At 36.1% G+C, this 24,909-nt stretch overlaps 1 protein-coding gene across 1 annotated transcript in view; it reads left to right on the top strand.

Annotated features, from left to right (window-relative positions):
• Positions 1 to 24,909, top strand: part of LOC311095714 (LIM and SH3 domain protein 1-like) — a 178,790-nt gene that overhangs the window by 58,537 nt on the left and 95,344 nt on the right. Inside the window, exon 3 of the mRNA XM_084134394.1 lies at positions 19,632 to 19,716. Coding sequence (XP_083990520.1) covers positions 19,632 to 19,716 — 85 coding nt within the window. The remainder of the gene's footprint in view (positions 1 to 19,631; positions 19,717 to 24,909) is intronic.

Genomic DNA, 24,909 nt, shown 5'->3' with positions numbered 1-24,909 from the left:
TTTTCATATCATAATGTTCAAAACTAGTGCAATACAATTCTCTGGACTCACTAGAACAATAATTGTCAGAAAAAGTTGAACTACTTCATTTGGATAGCTATAATAGGTTCACTTCAAAATGTGGCCTTTACCAAGTGTCCCCGAAAGCCTATATCTCTTTAATGAATGTTCAAACCTTCTTAAAAACAAGTCAGAACATGTGAAATATCACGCTGAACATGCATGAAAATTTTCAGACAGATCAGACAAAATTTGCCTCTATAACAGTTAAAAAGGTGAAAATGATATGAATATAATGGCATATTAAGCCAATAAGTGATATTTTACTGCCCCCTGCTGTTTAAAATAGTCATTTCGTCATATTGTTCTATAATTTATATTTAGACTTTATAAAATCACTATTTTAACATTTACAATTACATTTAGTCAAAATCCATCTGTTAAAGTATTAGTATTGACAGTTTGATCACATCATATATTTCAAATGTCTGTATCTACAACATAATGTGTGTGTGTGTAGTCTTAGGTTTCTGAATAAATTCTGAATCATCTGATTAATAGCTTACAAAGACTTTGTGAAATGTTTATAGACCATTCAAATATATTTTCATAATGACATATCCCAATAGCATTGAAAAAACAACAACATTTGTCTTTGTGTGTGTGTGTGTAAACATGCATTATGGAGTTAAAATGGAAAAACTGGATTGCTTTAGTGCAGAAAAATGGTGAAAATCAAGAAGTTTAAAGTGAAAGTGAGCCAATATGTTCTACTACATTCTACTACCCTCTGCTGGCCATTCTACTTATTAATGAAGTCTAATCACATATGCTTTTGCATTCATTATTAGACACTAAAAATCACTTATATAACAATAAGACACTAAAAAATCACTTATATAACAATTACTATCATAGCACAATCATATTTTGTCAGAATTTATCACTTCATTTGTACTGATACTTCACATAATTGCTAGCAATGTGGTAAATCATGGTAAATCACGCTAAAAACATGGTAAATCATAATAAATAATACTAGAATGTGGTGTATCAAGGTAAATCATACTAGAATCCTGGTACGTCATTCTAGAACATGGTATATCATGGTACATCATGCTACAACATGGTAAATCATGGTAAACTATGCTAGAACAGGGTAAATCATGGTAAGCCATGATAAACTATAGTAAACTATGCTAGAATCACAGTAAACAATGGTAAATCATACTAGAATGTAGTATATCATGGTAAATCATGCTAGAATATGGCAAATCATGCTAGAATCATAGTAAATAATACTAGAATGTGGTAAATTGTTGTGGGAGGAGCCTATTTTACTAAAATGGCTATAAATCAAGAAGTAAATAAGATATCTTCACCAAACTCAGTACACATGTTTATGGGTTCAATTTGAGGTCACAGTAAACAATTTAATGGAGATTGGACCATAGGTGGCGCTATAACTGTTAAAAAGCTTTAAAACCATATATATCCCATGGTAAACTGCCTGTATTGGCTGTAAATGGTCTTTTCCATCTATTATGTCAGTGGTTACATGCTTGCTAAATAAATCTTAATAACTTTTTATGCTTTTGTGCTTAAATGCCTTAAAGGTCTTAACTGCTTGAACCCCGATAAATGCTGCTTGCAGCTTTAATTATTATTATTATTCCGCCGTAAAACGCATCGTGCAGCCCAAACCGTAAGGGCTAGAGCTTTGAAACTTTGCCAGATGGTAGTACAAAAATCGAGGAGAGGTTATCAAATTATGACCTCGATTGGCCCATAGGTGGCGCTATAACAACCAAAAGCGCGAAACTGCTCATAACTCCTAGACTGTATGTTGTAGACTCAAGTGTCTTATATCATTCGAAAGCTGGACGCCTGACGAACAAAACGTATATCTCCGATTTCATTTCCGCCATGATAGATTTTCCGCCATTTTGAATTTTGTCAAAAACCTACTTTTGCGAACTAGTCCTAGGTTTTTCACCCGATCGGAACCAAACCAGTGCAGAAATGTTCTCTAGAGTCTGAAGATAAATAATTATCGAAAAAAAGTCGAAATTTCGATTCCTAGTCGCTAGGGGGCGCCAAAATGTACATTGTGGTAGGGGCCTATTTTACTAAAATGGCTATAACTCCAGAAGTAAATGAGGTATCTTCACCAAACTCGGTACACATATGTATGAGGTCAATCTGAGGTGACAGTAAAAAAATCGCGGAGATTGGCCACATGGTGGCGCTATAACATGAAAAAAACATAAAACAGGTTATAACCACCTGACCGTTAGTCCGATTGACTTGAAAATTGGTATGCAGTGTCTTGGTCCAAGGTGCCATGTATGTCTATGAGGACATTGGTGTATCTCAAAAAACATGGCCGCCATTGGCCAATAAAGTTGAGCACCTATTAGACAAGGTTAACGAAGTCCAATCGGAACAAAACTCGGTGGGCATGTTCGGCTCAAGCCCCTAGAGGTCTGTAAGAATTTTGAAAGAAATCGGCCACTAGTTGGCGCTAACGAGTTTTAAGGCTCTGTAATCACGTGGTGTAACAAATTTAGTCAGAAAATGCATATCATTTGATAGATCTCCTCATGTTGAACAACTTTGCCTCAAGAACCACTGCTGTCAATCAAACCGTTCATTAAATATTTGCGAATATGTTAAAAACCTACTTTTGCGAACTAGTCCTAGGTTTTTTGCCCGATCGGAACCAGACCAGTCTAGGACAATTCTCTGGACTCTCTAGATCAATAATTATCAAAAAAAAGTTGAACTTTTGCATTTGGATGTCTGTAATAGGGTCATTTATAAAATGGGCGTGGCAAAATACACTAAAAAGCCTATAAATCCTAAATGAAAACTCAGAACTTCACAAAAATTGGTGAGCATATGTAAAATAACATCCTTAACAAGCATGCAAAATTTTATGGAGATCGGACGATAGGTGGCGCTATAACTGTTAAACAGCTTTAAAACCATGTATTTTCTATGGTACATTGCCTGTATTGGCTGTAAATGGTCTTTTCCATCTATTATGTCAGTGTTTACATGCTTGCTAAATAAAACTTAATAGCTTTTGATGCTTTTGTGCTTTAAGGCCTTAAAGGCCTTAATTGCTTGAACCCCGATAAATGCTGCTTGCAGCTTTAATTTTACTTGAATATGTGCAGCTCTTGCCTGACTTGACTTTAAGGGTATGCTGGCATCTGAATCATATTCATCATCATATTCTGACTCCGAGTCAGGTATGCATTCCTTGTCAGACATGTCCTCAGCATCATCTGATGATATTTGGTCCCATTCTGGATGTGGAATTTTGTCCTGATCTGACAGCAGTTCATCCTCAGAAGCCTTAGGAGACTGCTGCGCCTGAATTGGTGCGAAAGCAAATTATTTTACATGGTGATTGAATCTTATAGACAGTTCAAGTTCAACACTAACTCAGTAGATACTCACCTGTGCTGTGCTGTTAAAGTCATCTCTTTTAATTTGCTTGAGGATTTATGTCAGACCCCTGAACAAACTGTAACACATTTTGAGTAAAATAATGTTAACACTGCAGGTCTATTTAAGTGGTTAGAGCACAACAGATGTACACTATACTAATTCACTAAATATCTAACCTGTGCATCGATAGCCAAGCCACTTGAAGAAAGATATGGGTCCCACACAATGAACACACTTTTCCAAGGAGGATACTGTTGCGCACACCAGGCGGTGTTTTTGACACTGTTGGTGAAAAATTTAATTGTAGTATTTATTTATGCCACATAGTTTGGACAGAAAGATATTTCATATTTACATGTCGATATCTAATCACTTTAAATCCAATACCAATGTGACATTTAATTTACCTCATACATATTATTACCATTTTATTGCATTGTATTTTGTTATTTATTGCGTATCTTATTTATATGCAGCTTATTTATAGCATATCCTATATGAAGATATACCTTCTTCATATTTCTTCATATATAAATTGTAGATGGGGAATTTGTGGTTAGCCTCAGTGCCAGGAGCTGACTTGTTGTAGCCCCGTATAACTAATAGGGTGCCTATCCATTACATGTAACCAAACAACTTAGCATTCACATTAAACCAACATACAGATCCAGTGCAAGCAGTCCAAGTGTTCTTAAAAACCAAAGTGATGCCTCTGGTGACAGGACCCTCTAAACTGTATGGACCTTCCAAGTCATATTTTGGTGGGGTTCACTGTTTGATACACATACACTCAGATATTATACTGACTGAAGTTTGAAAAAGCATGTTTAGACAATGTCCTTCCATTTCATTGTCCACATAAAGCATGTTCTACTCAGGTGACTACACACACACACACACACACACACACATTGAAATAGGTTGGTAGATTTAACATTTTGCCACAAATAACTTCACTATGTTGTACATCAGATTTAATTTACCTCTCCAACCTTGGTGAGTGGGCCGAGCTCTGGACTAGTCTGATTCGGGTGGCTGACGGCTGTATGGATGCACTTGCTCTCAGTGGTCAGCTGTAGAAGATGAAACAGAGACAAAGGACAATAACGAGAAAGTCCTGGGAACGTGATACTAGAGAGGATATTTGAAATCTGAATTAAAAAAAGAAACCATTCTACTGTTGACAGAAAGACAGAGGAAAACCTTGCTTTAAAACTCACTGACAACTTTTCTAAGATATTAACAATCAGAGCAAGATATTTATAAAAATCTATATTTTGTGAAGATATACCTCTTCAGTATATCATCAATTGTGGATGGGGGATTTGTGGTACCACAAATCTTTGGAGCCATTTCGTCATCAAGGCCCTGTAAAAAGGAAAAAAAAACAAAAAATATTGTCGACCATGGACTATGAAAACTATGCTCTGATAAACACAGCATTTGATGACTTCATTGTTTTTGTTCTACCAGTCAGTATCATCTTTGCTATGATGTGCTGGTTTGGTGGTGCTAACAAACTGCTAACAAAAGCTATACAAATCATGTTCCACCAGAAGCTAGATGGAAAATGTACAGTATTTTGGCATGTGAACTGTTCTATGGTTAAAGCATTTCTTATATGAGAACTATCAATTTCACAAAGTCAAATTTTGACCACCTTGCATCTCCATGGCCAGTCTGAGTCACCATAATTATAGGTGATCTCCTCTCCTTGACTTATGTCTCAAACTGCAAACAAACAGAGATGGGGCTTCCCTTGCACAGTGAGGTACTTCATCTTGGCATTAGGCTTTATGTTCTCGTCATTCACAAGTCTGCCAAGTGACACATTCTCTTTTGCTGCATCAACACTACAAAAACACAAGTAACATTTTCAAAACAATCAGTTTGTATACTAATGCAATGTAAATTAAGCTGACGTGAGAAAAGAGAAAAATAGTCATAATTCTGATTAGATTAACCAGTGACATATATACGTACCACCACAGTTTTCCATTAAAATGGAACTTGAACATAAACACTTTGAGGAGGTCATGGTAAATTCTCTGTCTCCTCTCACATTCTTGCTTGCTTATTAGATCACCTCTGTATTTCAATAGAAACTCTCCTTTTTCAAATGGAACAGAGGTGAAGATGCCGCAACCTAATTAATCAAAGACAAAACAAAAAATAAGTGGCAAAAAGTGATATGTATTAAAGTTGAATCATGATTAAACAATCAGAAGATTCAACTTACCTTTTACAGCATTGATGTACTTGATGTCAAGTCCCACTTTGTCACTTTCAGCAGTAACATAAAATCTTGCATCATCCTTTGGATTAATGCGTCTACGCCGCTGCATGTTTACCGTTTACAGGTGTCACAGCCTAAATTACCAAATGTTATTGTCAGGATTACAATGTTCATTGGGACAAGCATGATCAGAAAACAAAAGTCTGGGTAAATTAGTAATGTACATAGTTATGTATCTGGACAGAAAGCAAATGATGTGCTCATAACTGCACCATGCATATTTGATTGATTCTTTTAATGGAACACTTCGACTTTTTGGGACATTAGCTTATTCACCTTATTTCCCAGAGTTAGATAAGTCCATACATACCTTTTTCATCTCCGTGCGTGCTGTAACTCTGTCTGACGCACCCACTGCTAGCCTAGCTTAGCACAAAGACTGGAGGTAAACGGCTACAGCTATTATACTGCTCCCAATAAGTGACAAAATAACGCCAACATTTTCCTATTTACATGTTGTGATTTGTATAGTCACAGCGTGTACGAATAACAAGGTCACATGAGACACAACCATCTTTTAACCGTATACATACTGGGAACTGTATTCTCAGAAGACGAAGCACTGTTACTTCGGCGGAGTGATTTACTCTCCGATTCTGAGCGAACTCTGCTCCTCACCATGGGGCTTCTCAGGCGCTGCGAGCAAATCACTCCGCCCAAGTAGCAGTGCTTCGCCTTCTGAGAATATGTGACCATGTTATTTGTACATGCTGTGACTATACAAATCACAACATGTAAATAGGAAAATGTTGGCGTTATTTTGTCACTTATTGGGAGCAGTCGGGTCAATTTTTTATTTTTTTAAAATTGTTTTTACAGATTGGGCTTTGGTCGGACTCGGGCTCATTTAGCTTTTCTCCTTTCATCTTGCCCATAATATACGTGCAGAGCGCAGGCTACTATATGGAATATTGTTATATTAATAGGCTAATAATATAAATATGCAACGCAATATGCGATCACGCGAGTAACGCGACGCGCGTGCAATGCATTAGGTGACAGTTGACCATGCAGAGCATCAGAGAGAAGTTGGAGCGTAAGGAGTCACTAAAAGTTCCCAATACTTCAGGAAAAGCTGCATTTTTGAAAGAGTTTTGAAAGAGTTTTGATTTGATTACCGAGCCTGAAGCCTTCAACAGTGGATGCTATTCATTTTCTTCACAACGATCACAAATAAACAGTGAATGAACCTACTCAGTTCAACGGATTTTTTTTTCTTTATTATATTTTTATTATTATTTAACGTTAGCCAGTTGGCGAAGAGTTCTTTGAAACGTTGTTCTTCAGTAAAGTTACTTGACATCAAAAAAAGGTTGAAAAAAACAATATTCTCTGCATGCTTATGCTTCTCTGTAATGGACAGTCTGTATTAATATTTGTGGGCATAATTGTCGGTGGTGGTAGTTATGTTTGAGGCCTATAATAAAATTTTACCCAGTAGCGTGTGTGTGTATGTGTGTGCGTCTTGTGTGTGCGTCTAGCAGAGACAGCGCGCATCAGAGAGCGTGCGTCAGAGAGAGCTCAAAGTGATATTGATGTTGGTCTCGGGTCGGGTTCGGGCTGAAAAATTACAGACGTTTTCGGGCTGGGGCCGGATTAGGGCTTGAACACCACGGGCCAGGTCTCGGTTAGGGCTGGGTGTTTTGCCCCGTGCAAGGCTCTAGGCAGTATGCTAGCTGTAGCCGTTTACCTTCAGTCTTTGTGCTAAGCTAGGCTAGCGGTGGGTGCGTAAGACAGAGTTACGGCACGCACAGAGATGAAAAAGGTATGTATGGACTTATCTAACTCTGGGGGATATGGTGAATAAGCCAAAGTCCCAAAAAGTCGAAGTGTTCCTTTAAGAATACATAAAAAAGTGTAACAACATCTTTCTCACAAAGTAACAGAGGGAGTCTGTACTACATAACAAGAGGATGACAGTTGCTTTAATCTCCAGCTCTGCTGGACCACATTCAGACTAAATTTCATCCTGCCTCCAACTGATTTTGTTTTCTGATTGTAGAAAGTCACTGACCACATAAGATAATTTCTCTAATCAAAAAACAAATCGAGCGGATCTCTAGTAGGCTTCATAGACCATATTGCTCAGTGTTATAATCCAAAAATAACAGACAGGTAGCAAGAAAAAAAGTTTAGTTTTCCAGGATAAAATCTTAAATTGATACATATTCTGTCAGATTCTCTTATCTTTATATTATACTCGCTACATTTTCTCTTTCTTCATGTGACAGTAATGGGATTCACATTGTGTTTTTGGATTCAAAGTCCTTTTAAATTTGGTTTCTTTAGTCAATATGAATTACAGATTATTATGACATTAAAAAGAACCAGGGCATGACATTTTATCACTGTGATGCTTCTGGCATTAGATCTGTTTTAGAATTATTCAACTAATTAACATGCAACTGACTGGTCAAAGAATGGTCAAAAGTATGTAAAACTACAAGAGAAAAGGCAGTCCCATCCCCTCTACAAGTTTACTAGATTCAACATAGTCATATCTTTGGAAAGTAGTCTAAACCCAGACATTTGCAGGAGGCTCAGTAAGCATGTGCCGGTTGCTATAGAAACCATGGTGCTTTATACTACTGTCTCTGTCCTCAGCTAGCTAAATGAACAGTGTAAAGATCTATATTAACAGTAAACACAGTTTGTAACTTTTTTTTTTTAAATAACACTCTACACACGGCACCAGATACCTGTCAGGTCTCTTGCCCCTCATGTTTTGTATATTGATCATTGTGGTTGTTACTATGGGTACCAATTAATTTATCTTACAGGTTTAGTACACTGACAGAACATCATAAACACATTACATTTATTAAATGGCCTGAAAGTACTCCTATTAATGATATCTCTTCCAGCCTTCCTGTGTCACTGCAATTTCATATTTAAACAAAATAATGTTGGGCTACTTAGAAAATATTTAATTTTCTAAAACAAACACAATGTCTGTAGTAAAAGTTAAGGCTTCCAGGTCCAGACCTCAGCAATTACAAAAGCTATAGGTGGATACAGATAGGCAGTTACATAAACTTGTTAATCAACTTAGTACTTTCAGACCAGGAAGTACTAAGTACTTTTTTTATTCCAATTCATTAGATTTTAGATCTTTCTGGTTAAAATTGCTTTTTAAAATTCACAGAATACACACACACACACAAATGTTTCCAACAATATATAATGAACACCAGGTTTGTTGTGCCTTGTAGGCATAGGCTACGCGCAGTGCTGCATAAAATAATAATAACAATAACCTATAGCAGCTTATAAATCTTTCAAAAGGAACACTTCAGTAACAACTGCGCTAGAGAAAAATATATTGATTATCATATGTTACTTCAAATGTTTCCATTCGTTATGATGTTATGAAATGAGATTGGAGTAAAAACATGAAGCCTAATGTTTGGTGCGTTTTGCTTTTCAAACGCACAGTGCGTTTTGAATATGAAACATTCAAACGCACAGCGTGCTCCAAAATATGAAACATTATGGTTACCATACATACATACATGCACACATATCTACGTTTGAGCAGATATCCACAAACACAGTATTTAACAGTAAACACGGCTCTAAATATAATATTCACCATATATCTAGCAACAGTTCAACTGCAATGTGAAGTTTATGCAACAATAACATTAACTAATATAATTAAGAATTTCTTACCTTACATCTTTCTTGTCTTCAAATCGGGTTCTTCTTCTTCTGAGGTAAATCCAATGTAAGCTCACAGCGTGTCTTCCAAACTCAATGAAAAGCAGAGACTTATGAAGTTTGGTGCTTTGTGTTTGAGGTAAGGGGCGCGTTCGCGTTCCATGTGGACGATTTGCATGTCAATCTCTTTTGCGTGCGAGGGTGTGGTCAAATTAAAACTAATGAGCAAGGGTTTGAGAATACTTAAACAGAGAATATTTGTTTTCAGTTTGATTCCGATCATTTAAGAGTACACACTTAAATGTTTATAAAGATATATGGCTCATAAATGTGTGACAAGTATTCGCTGAGTTTTGTTTGTTTATAGATGTGCTCAAGAAAAAAAAGTTCACCGAGACGGAGAGGCAGAAAGCATATCCTGTTTATTTTCTTTATTTAACAAAAGCACAATGTTTTGTTTTGATTGTAAGTAGGGCTGTCATTTTTGAGAAAAATCAAATTCGAACGGGTATCAAATATCAAGCAATGTATTTGAATATATTCGAATATCTAGCCCCCCCTGAACAAAACAAAAGCAAAAAAAAACACCGTAATGGAGATTCAATCACAAATTTATTAACAGTCTGACAGTCATAACAGGACTCAAGCCATAGCCTGTCTGAAAAATAATTTGACTTAATGTTTGAAACAGCAGGTTATCAACTTAATCTATATGAAGTGCCAATATGCACTATGCATAGCCAATCACAAAATTAGGCTAACGTTACATGAAAAAAAAGGTGCCGACCGGTTGTGCAGGCAGTCATACGATGTTGGACGCCTGGCCGTCTGCTGTGTCTCTGACTCCGCTGCCTCATTTGGATGGTAACTTGACAGGTGAGCACGAAGATTGGATGTCGAGGATGCGTAAGTAAACCGTTTTTTTTGCAAATTCGACAGTTCTCCGTTACAGACGTGAGTGCTCTGAAAGCGGCACTAAAAGACTGCTTTAAAACTTTCACAGAGACCTCAAACAGAAAGCACAAAGCCTGTCTTAACATTTTATTTAGTTTTGTATTAATTGTATCTTAATTTTAATCAATGTTTCATCAACCAATTGCCTGGATTTAATAAATAAGAAGTTTAAATATAGTAGAAAATAGATAATCACGACACGGAGGCGCCGGCGCGTGTACCTGGAGCTCGTCTCATAAATGAACCGAAACTCAGCGTATAAGGTAGCCTATTTGCCTCACAGACCTGAGACACATATAGAAAGCTTGAAATGTCTACTTTTAACCTGTTAACCGTTGCCAGTGCGTCCGCGCACTGAAGCGTTTTTTATTTATTTAATTCAAAATTACTATCAGATTTAATGTTATACCTTGACAAACTATACATAATTAAAAAGATATAATACTCAAGTTTCAGTATTTGACCACTATTGTATTCTGAGAAACTCATAGTGACAGTTATGTCTTAATTTGTGTCAGGAGTTATGAAATGAAAAAATTAGTCGATACCTTTAATATGAATTATGCGCGTCAGTCGCTTTCATTCATAAAAAACTCCGTGCTGTCGTCATGACAGCGATACACAAAACAACGTCCTTCAGGGCTTTAGCTCAAAAATGTGCAGATTTGGAGAAATATTGATAGATTCTCATAGATTTACATCATATTTCTATAGACAGGAATAATATTTATTGAATTTATACCCAAATGCGTCGATGTAATCTTTATGAGCGCTTATATAATCTGATATTGTGTTTTCAATTCATACCAATAGCCTGAGGGCGCCCTCGCCGCCCTGTGCACAGTATTCCATATGGAACACATGAAGAAGTGCCATAATCATGTGACACATTCCAGGACGTCACTGATACACACAAAGCTAACAAGAGATCGCGCTGTAACATGCAGATACGGACGTTTTGAAGACAATAAACATGTTTGCAATGATATTTGAGTTACCTGTGTTTTTCAAGCCATGCCAGGTATTTTCATAACAATAGATTATAATATGTAATGCTAATCTATCTATAGACTGCATTGTGCAGAACACTATCCAATAGTATATTTTCTGATTTTTTTTTTATCTGAAGCCAAATTAGATCACAGAAGATTATTTAAAATACTCGATTTGCTTTATAAAGTAAGTTTGTAGCACAAACATGGTTTTAATCTCATAAATTGTCGTGTATTGATGGTGTGCTAAGCTAACATGCTAGCTAGCTCTAGGTGCACCTGCCACCTAGAAGTTATACTTTTATTATTTTTTGAATGCTTACTGAAATGTTTCTTTATTCAAGAAATGCATTTGATACAGTTTAAAATGTGAGGTGAACTTTGAGAAAAGAAATTAGGGACTGAAACCATATGAATAGCCTGTGAATAGCCAGTCGTTAGTAACTATAATGCAGACAAAAGAAATGCATATTTAGAGCCATAACCAGGCTGGAGAGGTGTGAATGTGTGCAGGGGGAGACTGAGACTGAATGGGGATCGTTTGCACCACAAAACAATAAAGACAATATACTGGATAGATGGTTAGAAGATGACAATAAACATCAGTAGCATTTTAGCGTCAAATCAAAATAAAGTCATTGACATGGTCTTGAAAAACATTTAACTAAATACAGAGTTTTGGACTTATTATCTTCAGATTTTAAACATAAAATGTTTAGACATGTGACTTTAGCTGTAGTGCATTTCTAGATTGCTCCAGTGCCAACTTCAATTTTATTTTCATGAGGATGTTTCATAAAAAATAATTTCTAATAACTTTACAAAACTTTGAAGCTATTTATAACAATTTTTGTCATTATGACAATAATTAATTCTACATTGACAATAAACTGCCAGGTGTCAGCTTTCAAATGAGATCATACTTGTGCTTTTAGAACAAAGGGTTCATGAACTGTATCTGTTTCAGTTTGGGTATGTCATTTCTGGGGATTTTTCAAAAGTGGGGTTGCAGCTTAACAGGTTAAACAGAACAATTCAAAACGAAAGAAAACAGACTGTTCTCTGCTTATGTAATCCGTATGAAATGTGCATTTCTCTCTTGTGCGTTCACTACTGCGAAGATCGCGATTCAGCATCGTCAACTTCATCTTTGCAGCCGATACTGACACAGAAAACACTTGTTTATTAGTAAAAAATTAACATGTTTCCTTGCTATATTTGACATTCATAGTCATTTCTTTTGTCGGTTCTTTGTGACAGCTTTTAGGTGCTTTTTTTTTTTTTTTTAGGTAGCACCACCCTCACATGTTACATGAACGTGTCACCACCGCATCAGCACCGAAAACATGGAGATTTTTTTCCTTTTTTGGGGCATTTTGTTTGTGTTCAGGCTTTCTCAGTTGTCTTTAGGTTAATGTTTCAGTTAACAGTTTTTCAGTTGTTTTCAGTAAATTTTTTCAGGGGTAGGCTACAGGAGTAGCATGTACTCTCGCGGCTGTAGATGGTAATGTATCTCTTGGTTCATGTAAATCAGTATGAATTAATTTTGATATATAATCCGGAAAATACGGTACTTTACCATCTACTACGGTGTAGAACCCAAAATATTTCCAGACACTACTTTTTAGATGAGTTGGGGTAGAATTGTCCGCTCAGGCTGGATGTTCTGTGTGTTATCTTCCATTTTCAAAACAGGGTGGCTATTGGCTATTATTCGCTTGATTTGGTCATGTGCCTACTCTACAATACGTTTAGAGCGCCTGCTACTGGATGAGATGGTAAACAATAAAATAAAAAATAAACGGTCTAATCATAGACTGTAAAAAATGTGCTACACATGGCACTTTAAAAACCGAATAGTTTATTTGTAGTTCGATTACGGATATTTCACGTCATGTTTGAATGCATATTCGAATATCGAATAAAAAGTGACAGCCCTAATTGTAAGTGGAGACATACAAAAGTAGACATTTCACAGATTATTTTTCATCCCTCACCATAGCAAGATATTCAAAATCTGTTCTCAATTTAGCATCTTTAATGTATTTTCATCATGTTGAAAAAGTTTGGTGTGAATAAAATAAACCACTAAGGAGGAGTAGCTAAAAACTCAGAGTCTCAGATATATATCCAAAAAATCCACATTCAAACCAAAATATCTGACTTCCTGTTGGTCGGAGCTAATGACTGTAAATTAGAAAGTTGTCTGGCTCTATGACAACAATGTATGTCCTGAGTTTTGTTACTGTAGGTATAACTAACCCCCCCACTTTTGTCAAAAGCATTTTGAAAGTGAAACACTTCCTGCTGCCAGTTGGAGGCGCTATAACTTTGACTCACAATAGTCACATCCATGTGATCAGCCTCTTACAACAAACACACTGCTGAAGTTTGATCAAGATCAGTTAATGTATGCAGAAGTTATACATTTAAATTTCTCGTCATTCACAAGTCTGCCAAGTGACCTATTCTTTTTTGCTGCATCAACACTACAAAAACACAAGTAATATTTTCAAAACAATCAGTTTTTATACTAATGCAATGTAAATTAACCTGACGTGAGAAAAGAGAAAAATAGTCATAATTCTGATTAGATTAACCAGTGACATATATACGTACCACCACAGTTCTGTTTTAACACAGAATGATGAAATTTATTCGCCATAAATTTGTTTCCTCGCCACGGCCAAACTGTTTGAGATATCAAAAATCCGTCTGCAATGTAGCATCCTTAATGTCTTTTCTTCATGCACACCGAGTTTGGTGGCAATCAGATGAATTCCCTAGGAGGAGTATTTCAAATTCCAGAGCAAGCGTTCTCCAAACAACCCATAATAGCCGACTTCATGTTGGGCTGGCGTATAATTTAAGAGTGCTAAAGTTGTTCGGCCCGATGAGATCTATATGTGAAGAGTTTGGTTCCAAAACGCAATAAACGGCATTTAAAAAAAATTATTAGTTCCCACAAAAATCCGTATTGTATGGGGCGGTATTGAAAAGTCAATTTTTAATTTTACGTAAAATGCAATATCCGCCGTGTTATTCTGTCATGTTTTCTCCCTTTTTTCCCAAACCGCGACAAACGCCAGTCTCCTTTCTCTGCAGAATGCGATAAATCTGCTCAACCAATCACAGCGCACCATTTAACGCATTGTAAACAGTAACGGCGGCACTTTGACGGTATTGATGAACCTGCGGTGGTTTCTGCGGTAGGGAAGAAACGTAAGCCATCGAAATCTAATCATTTATATGAGGAGATTAAGAAGATGAGGCACGCGGGAGGAGGAAAAATGCCGACTGTTGCTTGTTCTCACACGACAGCATCAAACTTCTGTCACGCTGACATGTTGACCCCAGGGGATCTTTTGAAAAACTTTCAATTGTTTTACTCAGTCAACGAAAACCGAGCAGGATCAAGCCATTTTACAGCTGATCGCCTTCAAAAAAGTTCAGGAGGTATTTCTTAGCGATGGCTGATTGAATGTATTTTTAGTCCAGTACGTGCCTGTATATAAGATTAGTATTGACCGAGTTCAGAGGCTGTCATATGTGGATCAACTGACTTTGTCTTGTATTTTCAACAGTTTCAATATGAAAAATAAAAATAACTTGATATTGATTCAATGGATTAATTGCATTTTGAAACAAATAATAATAATTCCTTCGTTAATAATTCGTTACACAGAACTTTATTTTATTAAATAGCCTATTAATCAAAAATGATTTACACCTTCACAAAATCCAAACATTCAGTGTAAGAGTAAAAAAAGACATAACATTATTTATAGTAAGTTTATTTGATTCACAGCTTATTTAGAGTTTTGACCTCGACAACCCAACTGCATTTACCGCAAACAGTCTAAACTAAAAGATTGTTTTGGTAATTGTTCTAGACATTGTCATATAGATAACCTGAAAATACAGTAGTTTATTAAGGTTATTAAGGTTTATCTTGCTAACCACTCTTACTAAAGAAATGGGGTAAGCACACTTACATTCTCATTTTAAGAGGTGTTAAATGTGGTTTGATTTGTTTACATTAGTTAATGTATTAGGCTAACTAATGAACCACAAGAAATACATTTGTACTGTATTTATTAATCTTTGTTAATCTTAGTTGAACAAACAATGAACAGCTGTATTTTTTTTTAAAATGTTACTTCACACAGTGCATTAGGCTAACTAATGTTAATAAATACAACTTTTGATTTAAATAATGTAGGCTACTAGTAAATGGTGAAATTAACATTAATAAAGATTAATAAGTAGAAGTGCAGTTTAGGGCTGAATGATTTTGGAAAATAATCTAATTGCCATTTAGTTTTACCAATATTGCGATTGCGATTTAATATGCGATTATTTTTTAAGCTCTTTATCTTTTCTATTATTCAACAAAAACAAGCAATAAATCATTGTAAAATAGGGAAGGGAATCTTTAGGCACCTCATGAGCCGATCTAATTTTTTTCTTATTAATTAATTGATCTTATTAATAAAACTTAAAATATTTAATTACATATGTAATTGTAAGTAGGCCTACTTTTATAAATAATTACACATTAAAAAACTAAATTAATACAATTACATGTTAATAAGTTTAACTAATATAGCTTCAAAACAAATAACAGAGGGAAAAAAAATATTACAAGCAATAAACAAAGTGCTTTGAGTATTTAAGAGTAGGCTGTCTGAACGTTTTCATCTCTTTTGAAATTATACGATGTGGTTTGTCCTGTCTGTTTAATAACTTAAGATATAACTGACTGCGTCACATACATTTTGCGTCATTAAAGCATTTTGAGATTAAAGCAACTTGAAGTTGAAAGCAGCATCTGTCGGTGATTTTCATATTTGTAATATATAAGCCAACTGCATTCCAAAAGACATATGATGTCTTCGTAGAGCATTTGTAAGTAAAATACCGGCGGGCGAGACCACGCACTACAAAAGTAACATCAAGCAAACCGCGCGTATCTCATATCTTGTGCAATGAAGCACGCGAATGTTCTTGTAATTCGCTTCAACTTTTCCGAACTTTATGAAAGATTATTTTTTGGAAGGTTCGAGTGGTGTCGTGTGTGTGTGTGTGAGACAAAGGAATTAGAAGCAAGCAGAATATGGTTGTTTATAAAGCACACGTAGCGTCATCACGTATCTGTGTTTAAAACTAAGCTCAGACATAAATCGATACAGAATTGTTGGAGAGAATCTATAACAGAATATCACATAAATTAAACATAAACTGTTATTTCCTGTAGCCTATGCCAGGCCTATATGCGTAGCGTGCCAAGTTGATGCTTCATCTGCAAGACTGGTTTACTCTCGCGTGTCACGTGACCAGAGTGTAATCGCAGCTTTGCGGTTAAAAAAATGTCATCGCATTTCATCAAATCGCGATATTATCGCAAATGCAATTAGTCGTTCAGCCCTAGTGAAGTTTATTAATAGTTAATGTTAACTGATCTAGTTAACTAGAGTTTAATAAATGGAACCTTATTGTAAAGTGTACCGATTTGTTATACACCGATTCAGTGTTGGACAGATCAGTTGTTTTAACCATTCATTAAATGGAATCAGTTCAAAGGAGTCATTAGTTCGCGAATTGGCCATGTCATTAGCGGACTTGTACGCGTTGTGTGATTATCCCGGCAGGATATATATATGATGGTAGACAGACAACACCAAATAAGACTCACGATTTCACATATAGCTGAAGAAACAGAAGCTACTGTTTGGGCATGCTTTATAGATTCCTGGTTTGTGACGTCAACTGCCTATGAAGTCTTGGACTGATTTCACACGTGTGTTTCACGACACAATCAAGCAGACTGAGCAGCGATTTCCCTTGAAAGGGAAACCTATTCACTCGCGTGAGGAAGCTGGCATTTTGAGCAGGGCTTAAAAACTGAGGGAAAAAAAAAATCACTCTGAGCAGAATCAGTATTTTATTGTGTCTGTTCATGCATTACTTCTGTAACATTATCATTCTGAAAATGGTTTGATTAGAAAAAATACCTGGTAATATAATTTTTTTATTTAAATTTTTTTTTGCCTATACTTTATACCAGAGCTTAAATTGAACTTTATAATAAGAGCTTGTGACTAAACATCACAAATAAAAGTGGAACATAAAATGAATCCTGAAACTGTCTGCAAAGTCCTGCACGCATTTTGGAGACTGTCTGCTTGTTTGCAGTGCAAGGGTAAATAAAAAACGGATTCTTTGAATAAGTACAGTGTATAAAGGCTAATGTTTTATGTATTTGAGTAGCAGAGAAGTGTGTCTTAGTCTGGTATTTGCTTTCTAGTCATAGCCAATTCAGCCTGTGCTTAACACTTTGTCTTTTATAACAACTTGTCAACTTTATTTTCCTGTCAACTTACTGTCCTCTCATATTGTCAGTTCAATCTTATATGACAGTCAGTTACAGCTTACGTTAATCAGTTTTTTGTCGATTATTAGCGCGTTGGTCTTGTGAACAAATGTTATATATTTGATGTTATATCCATAATAAAGGTGAAGTAGGACTGCATTGTTTGTGGAATGTGCTTTACTGTGGAAAAAACTTTGACACAACACTTAAATTTAACAACATGCAATATAACACAATATTTATTAAATTATTAATTTTGTCTTTATTCATTAATGCATAATATCAGCATTATATCATATGTATACATGCAGTTATAATAGTTATTACAACTCATGTTTATTATCATAACTGGTAAAACCTGAAAGCCAAAGAAAGAAAACATCAGTATTTCTTACTTTCTTTAGACAATTTAAAATACCCTTCAATATTACTATTAAATACTATGGTAATGCCGCAAATGAGTCTTACCTGTTGCGACATTCCCTTCTCTGCCTTCTCTTATAAAATACCCTTTTTATCATAGTAAAATCTACATATCATTCCCAACAAAAGTATTGTTAAGCATAAAACATGTTGAAGATTAGAGAACAGGCTGTCGATTTCGTAAATAAGGTGTTTCCTCACAAAAGCGGTTTATTCAGTGTAGTGAAGCCTCTTCTCTATTGACATCCATTCATAAAACAACGGCCTCTGCTCTCCTTTCCTGTGTACCAGCGTCAGCATTAGCCATTACACTTTTTTTGGCTAAAGGTTGCAGGCTTGTCGTCTAGTGGCTTTTGTAGTACTTTTTCAAAGTTCGAGGGTGGGACTTGGGCGCTGAACATGCTGATTAGATGAGTTCACGCAGCATTTTGATTGGTTGAGTCCACGCAGTATTTTATTTCAACCACAGTTTTAAAAGTCTGTTGCGGTGCGTGCAGTAAGAGTTGTTTGCTATTCAAATCAACAATAGGTGTTTTTGCACAGGGTAGTTCTAGGAACTTAGCTCTAGGAACTAGCCACCAGGGTGGTTTCCCGAGAACTAGTGGTTCCCCTAGGAACGTTTTCCGCACTGCCAGTAGGAACTCTGAAGTGACGTAAGCCGCGCTTGTTATTGTGACTTTTATTTTGACGAAGCGACGGACCTTTATTTTGACTGTGCTGAGAACGCCAGCCAGAGCCACACAGTGCTCGCATTCTCAGTGTTCATTAGTTTACGATCTGTTTAACAGTCCTATCTAATACATTATTAGATAGAAATGTTATACATAGAAAGTAGACAGTAATGAGTTATTAGCGTATGCTATGTGGTTGATGTCCAGTGTTGCTAGCTGAGCAGAAATACATCATGGTATCCCAAAGTTGCGTTGGATTTTCTCCTCCATGTAAATGTTAAGGGGCCCATTAATCGATGTTTTCCATGTTCGTAGAGTTCGTTTCTGGAGTAAATACATAGGCTATAATCTGTGTGTTTACCCAGCCTTTTTAAAAATGTCAGGTGCTGGAGTTTCACGTGTGCGTTTGGTCAGTCAGCATACACTAACGCCATGGATGGTTCCTATAGAGCTGGTTTAGACTCTACTCTGAAGTAGGAGCTAAATTTGTTCCCATAAAAGGAGTTCCTAGAATTAAAATCGTTCCTGCGGTGCGAAAGCTAATGGAGTTTAAAAAATACGACCGATGGACCGACGACGAGGTTCAGGCTTTATTAAGCTTAAATTCAGAGGATGAAATCCAGCGGGAACTGGAAAGTACGCCACCGGACTAATTTGCCTAATCTTCACGGTACTTTAGACCACGATGCTAACGCAGACAGAAACAGGTCTGGGGGAAAAAAAGTTCCTGGACAAATTGTATGCGTTACATTTTTTTTATTAAGTGTATGTTATCTGAAATAAATGTTGCCTGTGTGTTTCAGGCACTACCCTAAAACATCCTTTACCATAGTGGCTGATACACCAGAGAACCTTCGTCTCAAGCAGCAGAGTAAGATGCAGAGTCATGTAAGTGTCCATTCATAAAGCCCGGTCACTTTTTCTCCCTCTCCTATATCCCTTTTTACTTCCAGTTCTTGTCTTTTTTCCGCTCTTGACTCATGTAACATTCATCCAGTGGGAAAATGTCTGTGCAGATGATAAGTGATTTAGTGTCTTGAGTAAAGAATGTAGCCAATGTTTGGTAGAGAGGTTGTCACATTCAGTTGTTGTTTTAGTAGGGCTGGGTATCGAGTTTGATACTTTTTAGGTACCGACCGAATTGCCTCGATACTATTGAGTATTGAAACATTGCTCGTTGTTCGGTACCAAATTTTGATACCTAAGGGGTTAATCTCGTCAACGTCAGTTGCGGCATGATTGGCTGTGGCGAGGCATCAAGGAAAAACACTAGCTTACACGGTTGCCCATAGAGACGTGGCTCACACGTGAGGCTGTAGTGTGTAAGCGTCCCAACCCCCATAGATGTAAAAGATGTGGAAAAGATCAGAAGTGTGGCTACATTTCACCAGGCTCAATGCCAACAGACCGCCATACAATATTTGCGACAAGTTGATTGCTGCCAAGACCGGCAACACAACAAATCTGATGAAGCACTTGACAGTGCCTCACAGACATGAGAAATATGTCTATAGAAGCTTGAAATGTCTACTTTTAAATGTACCAATTAGAATCAAAAACTAATACTCTGATTATGTTATAATTCAAATGAAAGGTGTATTTCTTCCTATTGGCATGCGCCAGCGTTCACAGTACTGCAGAGATGACGTTTCAGCGTCGTCAACTTCATCTTTGCAGCCACCGACTCAGAAAACACTAGTTCATGAATAAACAATTAAAATGTCTCCTTGCTATTTTTTCTCGACACATTCATAATCATTAGGCTACTTTTGCCAGTGCTTTAAGGCAAGCTGTATGTGTGCTGAGTGTGAGGCATATATCCCGCCCCTATATTCAATTCACATTTATTTGTATAGCGCTTTTCACAATACATATCGTTTCAAAGCAGCTTGAAATGCAGAAATGCATGTCTACATTACAATTTACAGTGATCTGTAATCAGAGGTGACTGTGTAATTAATGCATTTCAGAAATGTACATATACAAATCACGCAGTTAGCTAACAGTATATTAATTTAAATAATGTATTAATTTAGGGCAGAAACAATGAGATCATTGAAGTAAAGAATACATGTTGTTAAATGATTAGGATATAGAAAATGTTTGAATTGGTGCTTTTTTATAGACTCAAAGACTGCGAGTCTCTGAGTCTGTAAAAAAAGTCAACCAACTGAACAAATATAACCAAAGTTTTTTTGAGGTAATTTAATCTTGTTAAAACAGATTTCATAAAATTGGTATAGAAAAAAAGTGTCGTTCATTTTCTGTGTTTGTTTTTTGTTGTCATGGTTTCAAGCATGATTTCATTTGATATGGTTATTCATTGTTTGTTTTTTGATTTCATTCTCCTGCTCCTCGAGTATATATTACCCTAAGTTTGCTCAGTTCTTTGTCTGGTGTTTGTGTTCGCTCACACTGTATGTACTTTGTGTTTTCACTAAGGGTGTAACAGTTCTCAGTAAAAACCGAAGCGTACCGCTCTCCACCCACTGTTCGCCCAGCATTTACACTGCAGTTAATCTCAAATCTGACGACTCCTCTGTTATAGGCTATGGTTTGGTGAAAAGAACAATGCTTAAACAGACAGACAGAGTTCCGCTAATGTATGTTTCTCAAGATGAATATGCTCAATATGTGTTTCAGCTCTGTCCAGTCAGCTGTTAGTATGTAAATCTCTTACTGACATCACAGTTCTGCACGTTTTGGTGTGTTGCTGTTCAGCATGAACATAACGTAAACAGTCGAGAAAGACAACTCATGTGTACAGTATCAGTGTATTGGATCAGTGCATGTCTTAAAGTCAAGTCACCTTCATTTATATAGTGCTTTTAACAATATGAATTGTTTCAAAGCAGCTTTACAGTGATAATAGGAAATTACAGTAACAGAGATTGTTTTGGCTTTACAGCAGCTCTAGGATAGAGTTATTGTCTAGCTAAAGTTAGTTTTGACTGATTCACTTCCGTTGCGAAGATCATTAGTTATTAACTTAGGGGCCGCTAACACAACACCGTTCTAACAGAAAACCCTCAACGCGCTCTGGCCGCCCATCCACACAAAACAGTGCCTGGTGGCTCGAGAACGCACTCCCGGAAATAGGTTCCAAGGTGCAAACGATTATCAGTTATCTCTGCGCAAACCTCTGCGCAAAAACCGATGTCGCGCACATGCGCATCACGTGTTCAGTCCATAGGTATGCGCGTTTGAATATATATGTGCGTTGGCGTATAGTCCTTCTTTACAAATCAACCCTCAACAAACTACTTGTCTAGCCTTAGATATTTATAATATGGAATTATTTATCGCATCTGCGTAGCCACGTGGTGACTCTATACAGATAAAACGACAACATCGTTTTAAAGTGACAGCAGCCTAATATTCCTGCTGCTGTCTTTCATTTTAATGTTAATCAAACAACAAAAGACAAAGAAACAAATATAGCTGCATGCATCGATGACGGGCCCAAGCAGGTGGCACCGCCACCCCGGTGCCTATAGGGTAACTGTGCACGACGGGCAATATGAAGTTTAACCCTCCGGTGTCTAAGGTGTTTTTGGGGTCCTTGAGATGTTTTGACATGCCCTGACATTTGTGCTTTTTTCAGTTGCTTATAAACGTATTAATGGCAAAGGTGTAATTACACTCTATTCAGCACTAACAGGGCTACCATAATATGTGAACAACATGTATATACATGTTTTTTTTTTGTTTTTTTTTGAGAGAATAATTTTTATGCATGGTTTTTGAAAAAACTAAAAATTAAAGTTTCTGAAATAAGGCCACAAAACACATACTAAATGTGTCCACAAGACTTTTGACTAATGGATGTTGTCGCCTAGAGTTTTTGCTTCAAAATGATCTGAAAATCATCCTGCCTAATCATTCACATAAAACAATACATTGATTGATTTAAATTTTTTAAGACTTCTTTTTGTCTGGGAAGGCAATATGCGTGGGGGCGTGAATGATCATGAATAATGCTGTGGTTCACACCTGAGAATACAATGAGCTGCATAATGAGCCATTCATTCAGGTGTGTCACTGAGAGGGTACCACAGAATGCAAGGACAAAATATATATATATATATTTTTTTAATTAAAGTTAATTCTCATACTGTATTTTCAGAAAGTTTTGGAATATGTATCCTCTCCTGAAATTTGCCACTAATAAAACACAATAAAAATAATTTAATGAGAAGGCTAATATTGACCTATTAAGATTTTGTTTACATCTACCTTGTAAATATTTTTTTTGCTATTTTATTAAAAAGGTTAGGGTTACAATTTTAACAATATTTCAAGTGTAATCTTTCTTTGTAAAAAGTATACATTTTATCATACGTATTTCAAAGTTAAGGATTCATTGGTTTGAATATTGGAACAAACACTATAATAATATCTTAGTTGATAATTCAATATACCTACTTTATTTTTGACAAAACATCCCATACTATATATTTAACATATGAGCAGAAATTGGGGAACAAAAGTTTATTTGATGTGGCAGTAGTCTTTTTTACAGTAAAAACTTTATAATCTATCCAAAACTAATAATCGAAATCTTGTCTAAACATTCATATTTCGTCTGTAACATATAATTTTTATGATATATTAGCATATAAATGTTAATTTGCAGTTTAATACGTTGCTTATTCAAAGACATTTTATTTCAACATATTTCAGTCGATTTTTACTCATCTCAGTATAGCAATATAGTTTGGTAAAAGCTAAACTAGTAGATGTGTTCATGTAAAAATAACATGAAGATTAGCTTTTACTAATGTAAGTGCAAGTGTGAATGAACAGCACAGATGCGTGCTGTTGTTTACTACAGCTGTACACGAGTGCACATTTGTGCCATTGATTCATTCACACACTGACACGCGATTCAAATTTAAAGTCTTTTTGCGGTTTACAGATACTATTCCATATCGCGATTAGAACAAAGCACTTAAGAATAAAGAACTTACTATTCACAATCCTCAGCTGGATCCGTTGCTCCTCGAAGTGAAACTAAACTAGCACTTCTGAGGTAAATTTCCCAGGATTATTATTAGTATTATTCCTCACAGCTTCACAAGACGACGTAAAGTATCTGAATCAGACTAAACTTGATGAGGTTTATCAAGTTGATGTGGGCGTTCACAGGTTTGCATGAATTGCCTCAGATCATCTGCATTTGAATAACACGCGCTCTCCGCAGGCGTGTTCACATTAGCAGATAATAAGCTGAAATGAGAACGACTGACATCTCTCTCTTTACATACAGATTACAAACAGAGAATTTTTGTTTTCATTTTGAATTAGATCATTTAAAAGTACACACTTAAATGATTATAAAGATATATTGCTCATGCCTGGGTGAATAGTATTTGCTGAGTTTTGTGTAAGTTTAGAGACGTGCTCCAGAAAAAAAGTTCACTGAGATGGTGAGGCAGAAAGCACACCCTGTTTATTTTCATTATTTTACAAAAGCACAATGTTTTGTTTCGGTTGTAAGTGGACACATAAAAAAGTAGACATTTTACAGTTTATTTTTTCATATTTTTTAAGTTCTTAAGTCTGGCCATAAATGAGTATTTTAAGTCTATTTTGCTGCTATGTGAAAAAAAATCTAGCAAAACGCGCCGGCACATGAGGGTTAAACCCGGTAAATGTAAAATAAGCATATAAAAGTCGCCTGAATATGCCACATTTACTGCAGCAGCTGGTGCCACTATGATTGTGAACCACAACTGCCACATCCATAAGATCATTTAAATTGAAATGAATTTGTCATAAGATGTCATGGGTAAGTTTGAAATGAGTGCAAAGTTATCTTTTGCAGCTCAAAATGTTTTAAGTCCAGCATTCATCTTAAGGTCTTTTTTATATTTTTATTAGCCTAACTATTTAACTAATTATATAAAAGTATATTGTATGTTCCCTTACAAATTAACTGTTTCTATGCATTTATTTTATTAACCAAACTAAGGTAATTTTAAACTAAGGCGGCATTTACACTGGCACACATCTAACACGGATCAAAATTTGTTGCACACGTGTAAACACATTCATCCGCACAAGATCCAATTTCTTCAC

Source organism: Abramis brama (genome assembly GCF_963993115.1).
Source record: "Abramis brama genome assembly, chromosome: 14".
NCBI classification, from domain to species: Eukaryota; Metazoa; Chordata; class Actinopteri; order Cypriniformes; family Leuciscidae; genus Abramis; species Abramis brama.
Note: the sequence above shows the minus strand (reverse complement) of the source record. Positions and strands in the feature narration are given on the sequence as shown.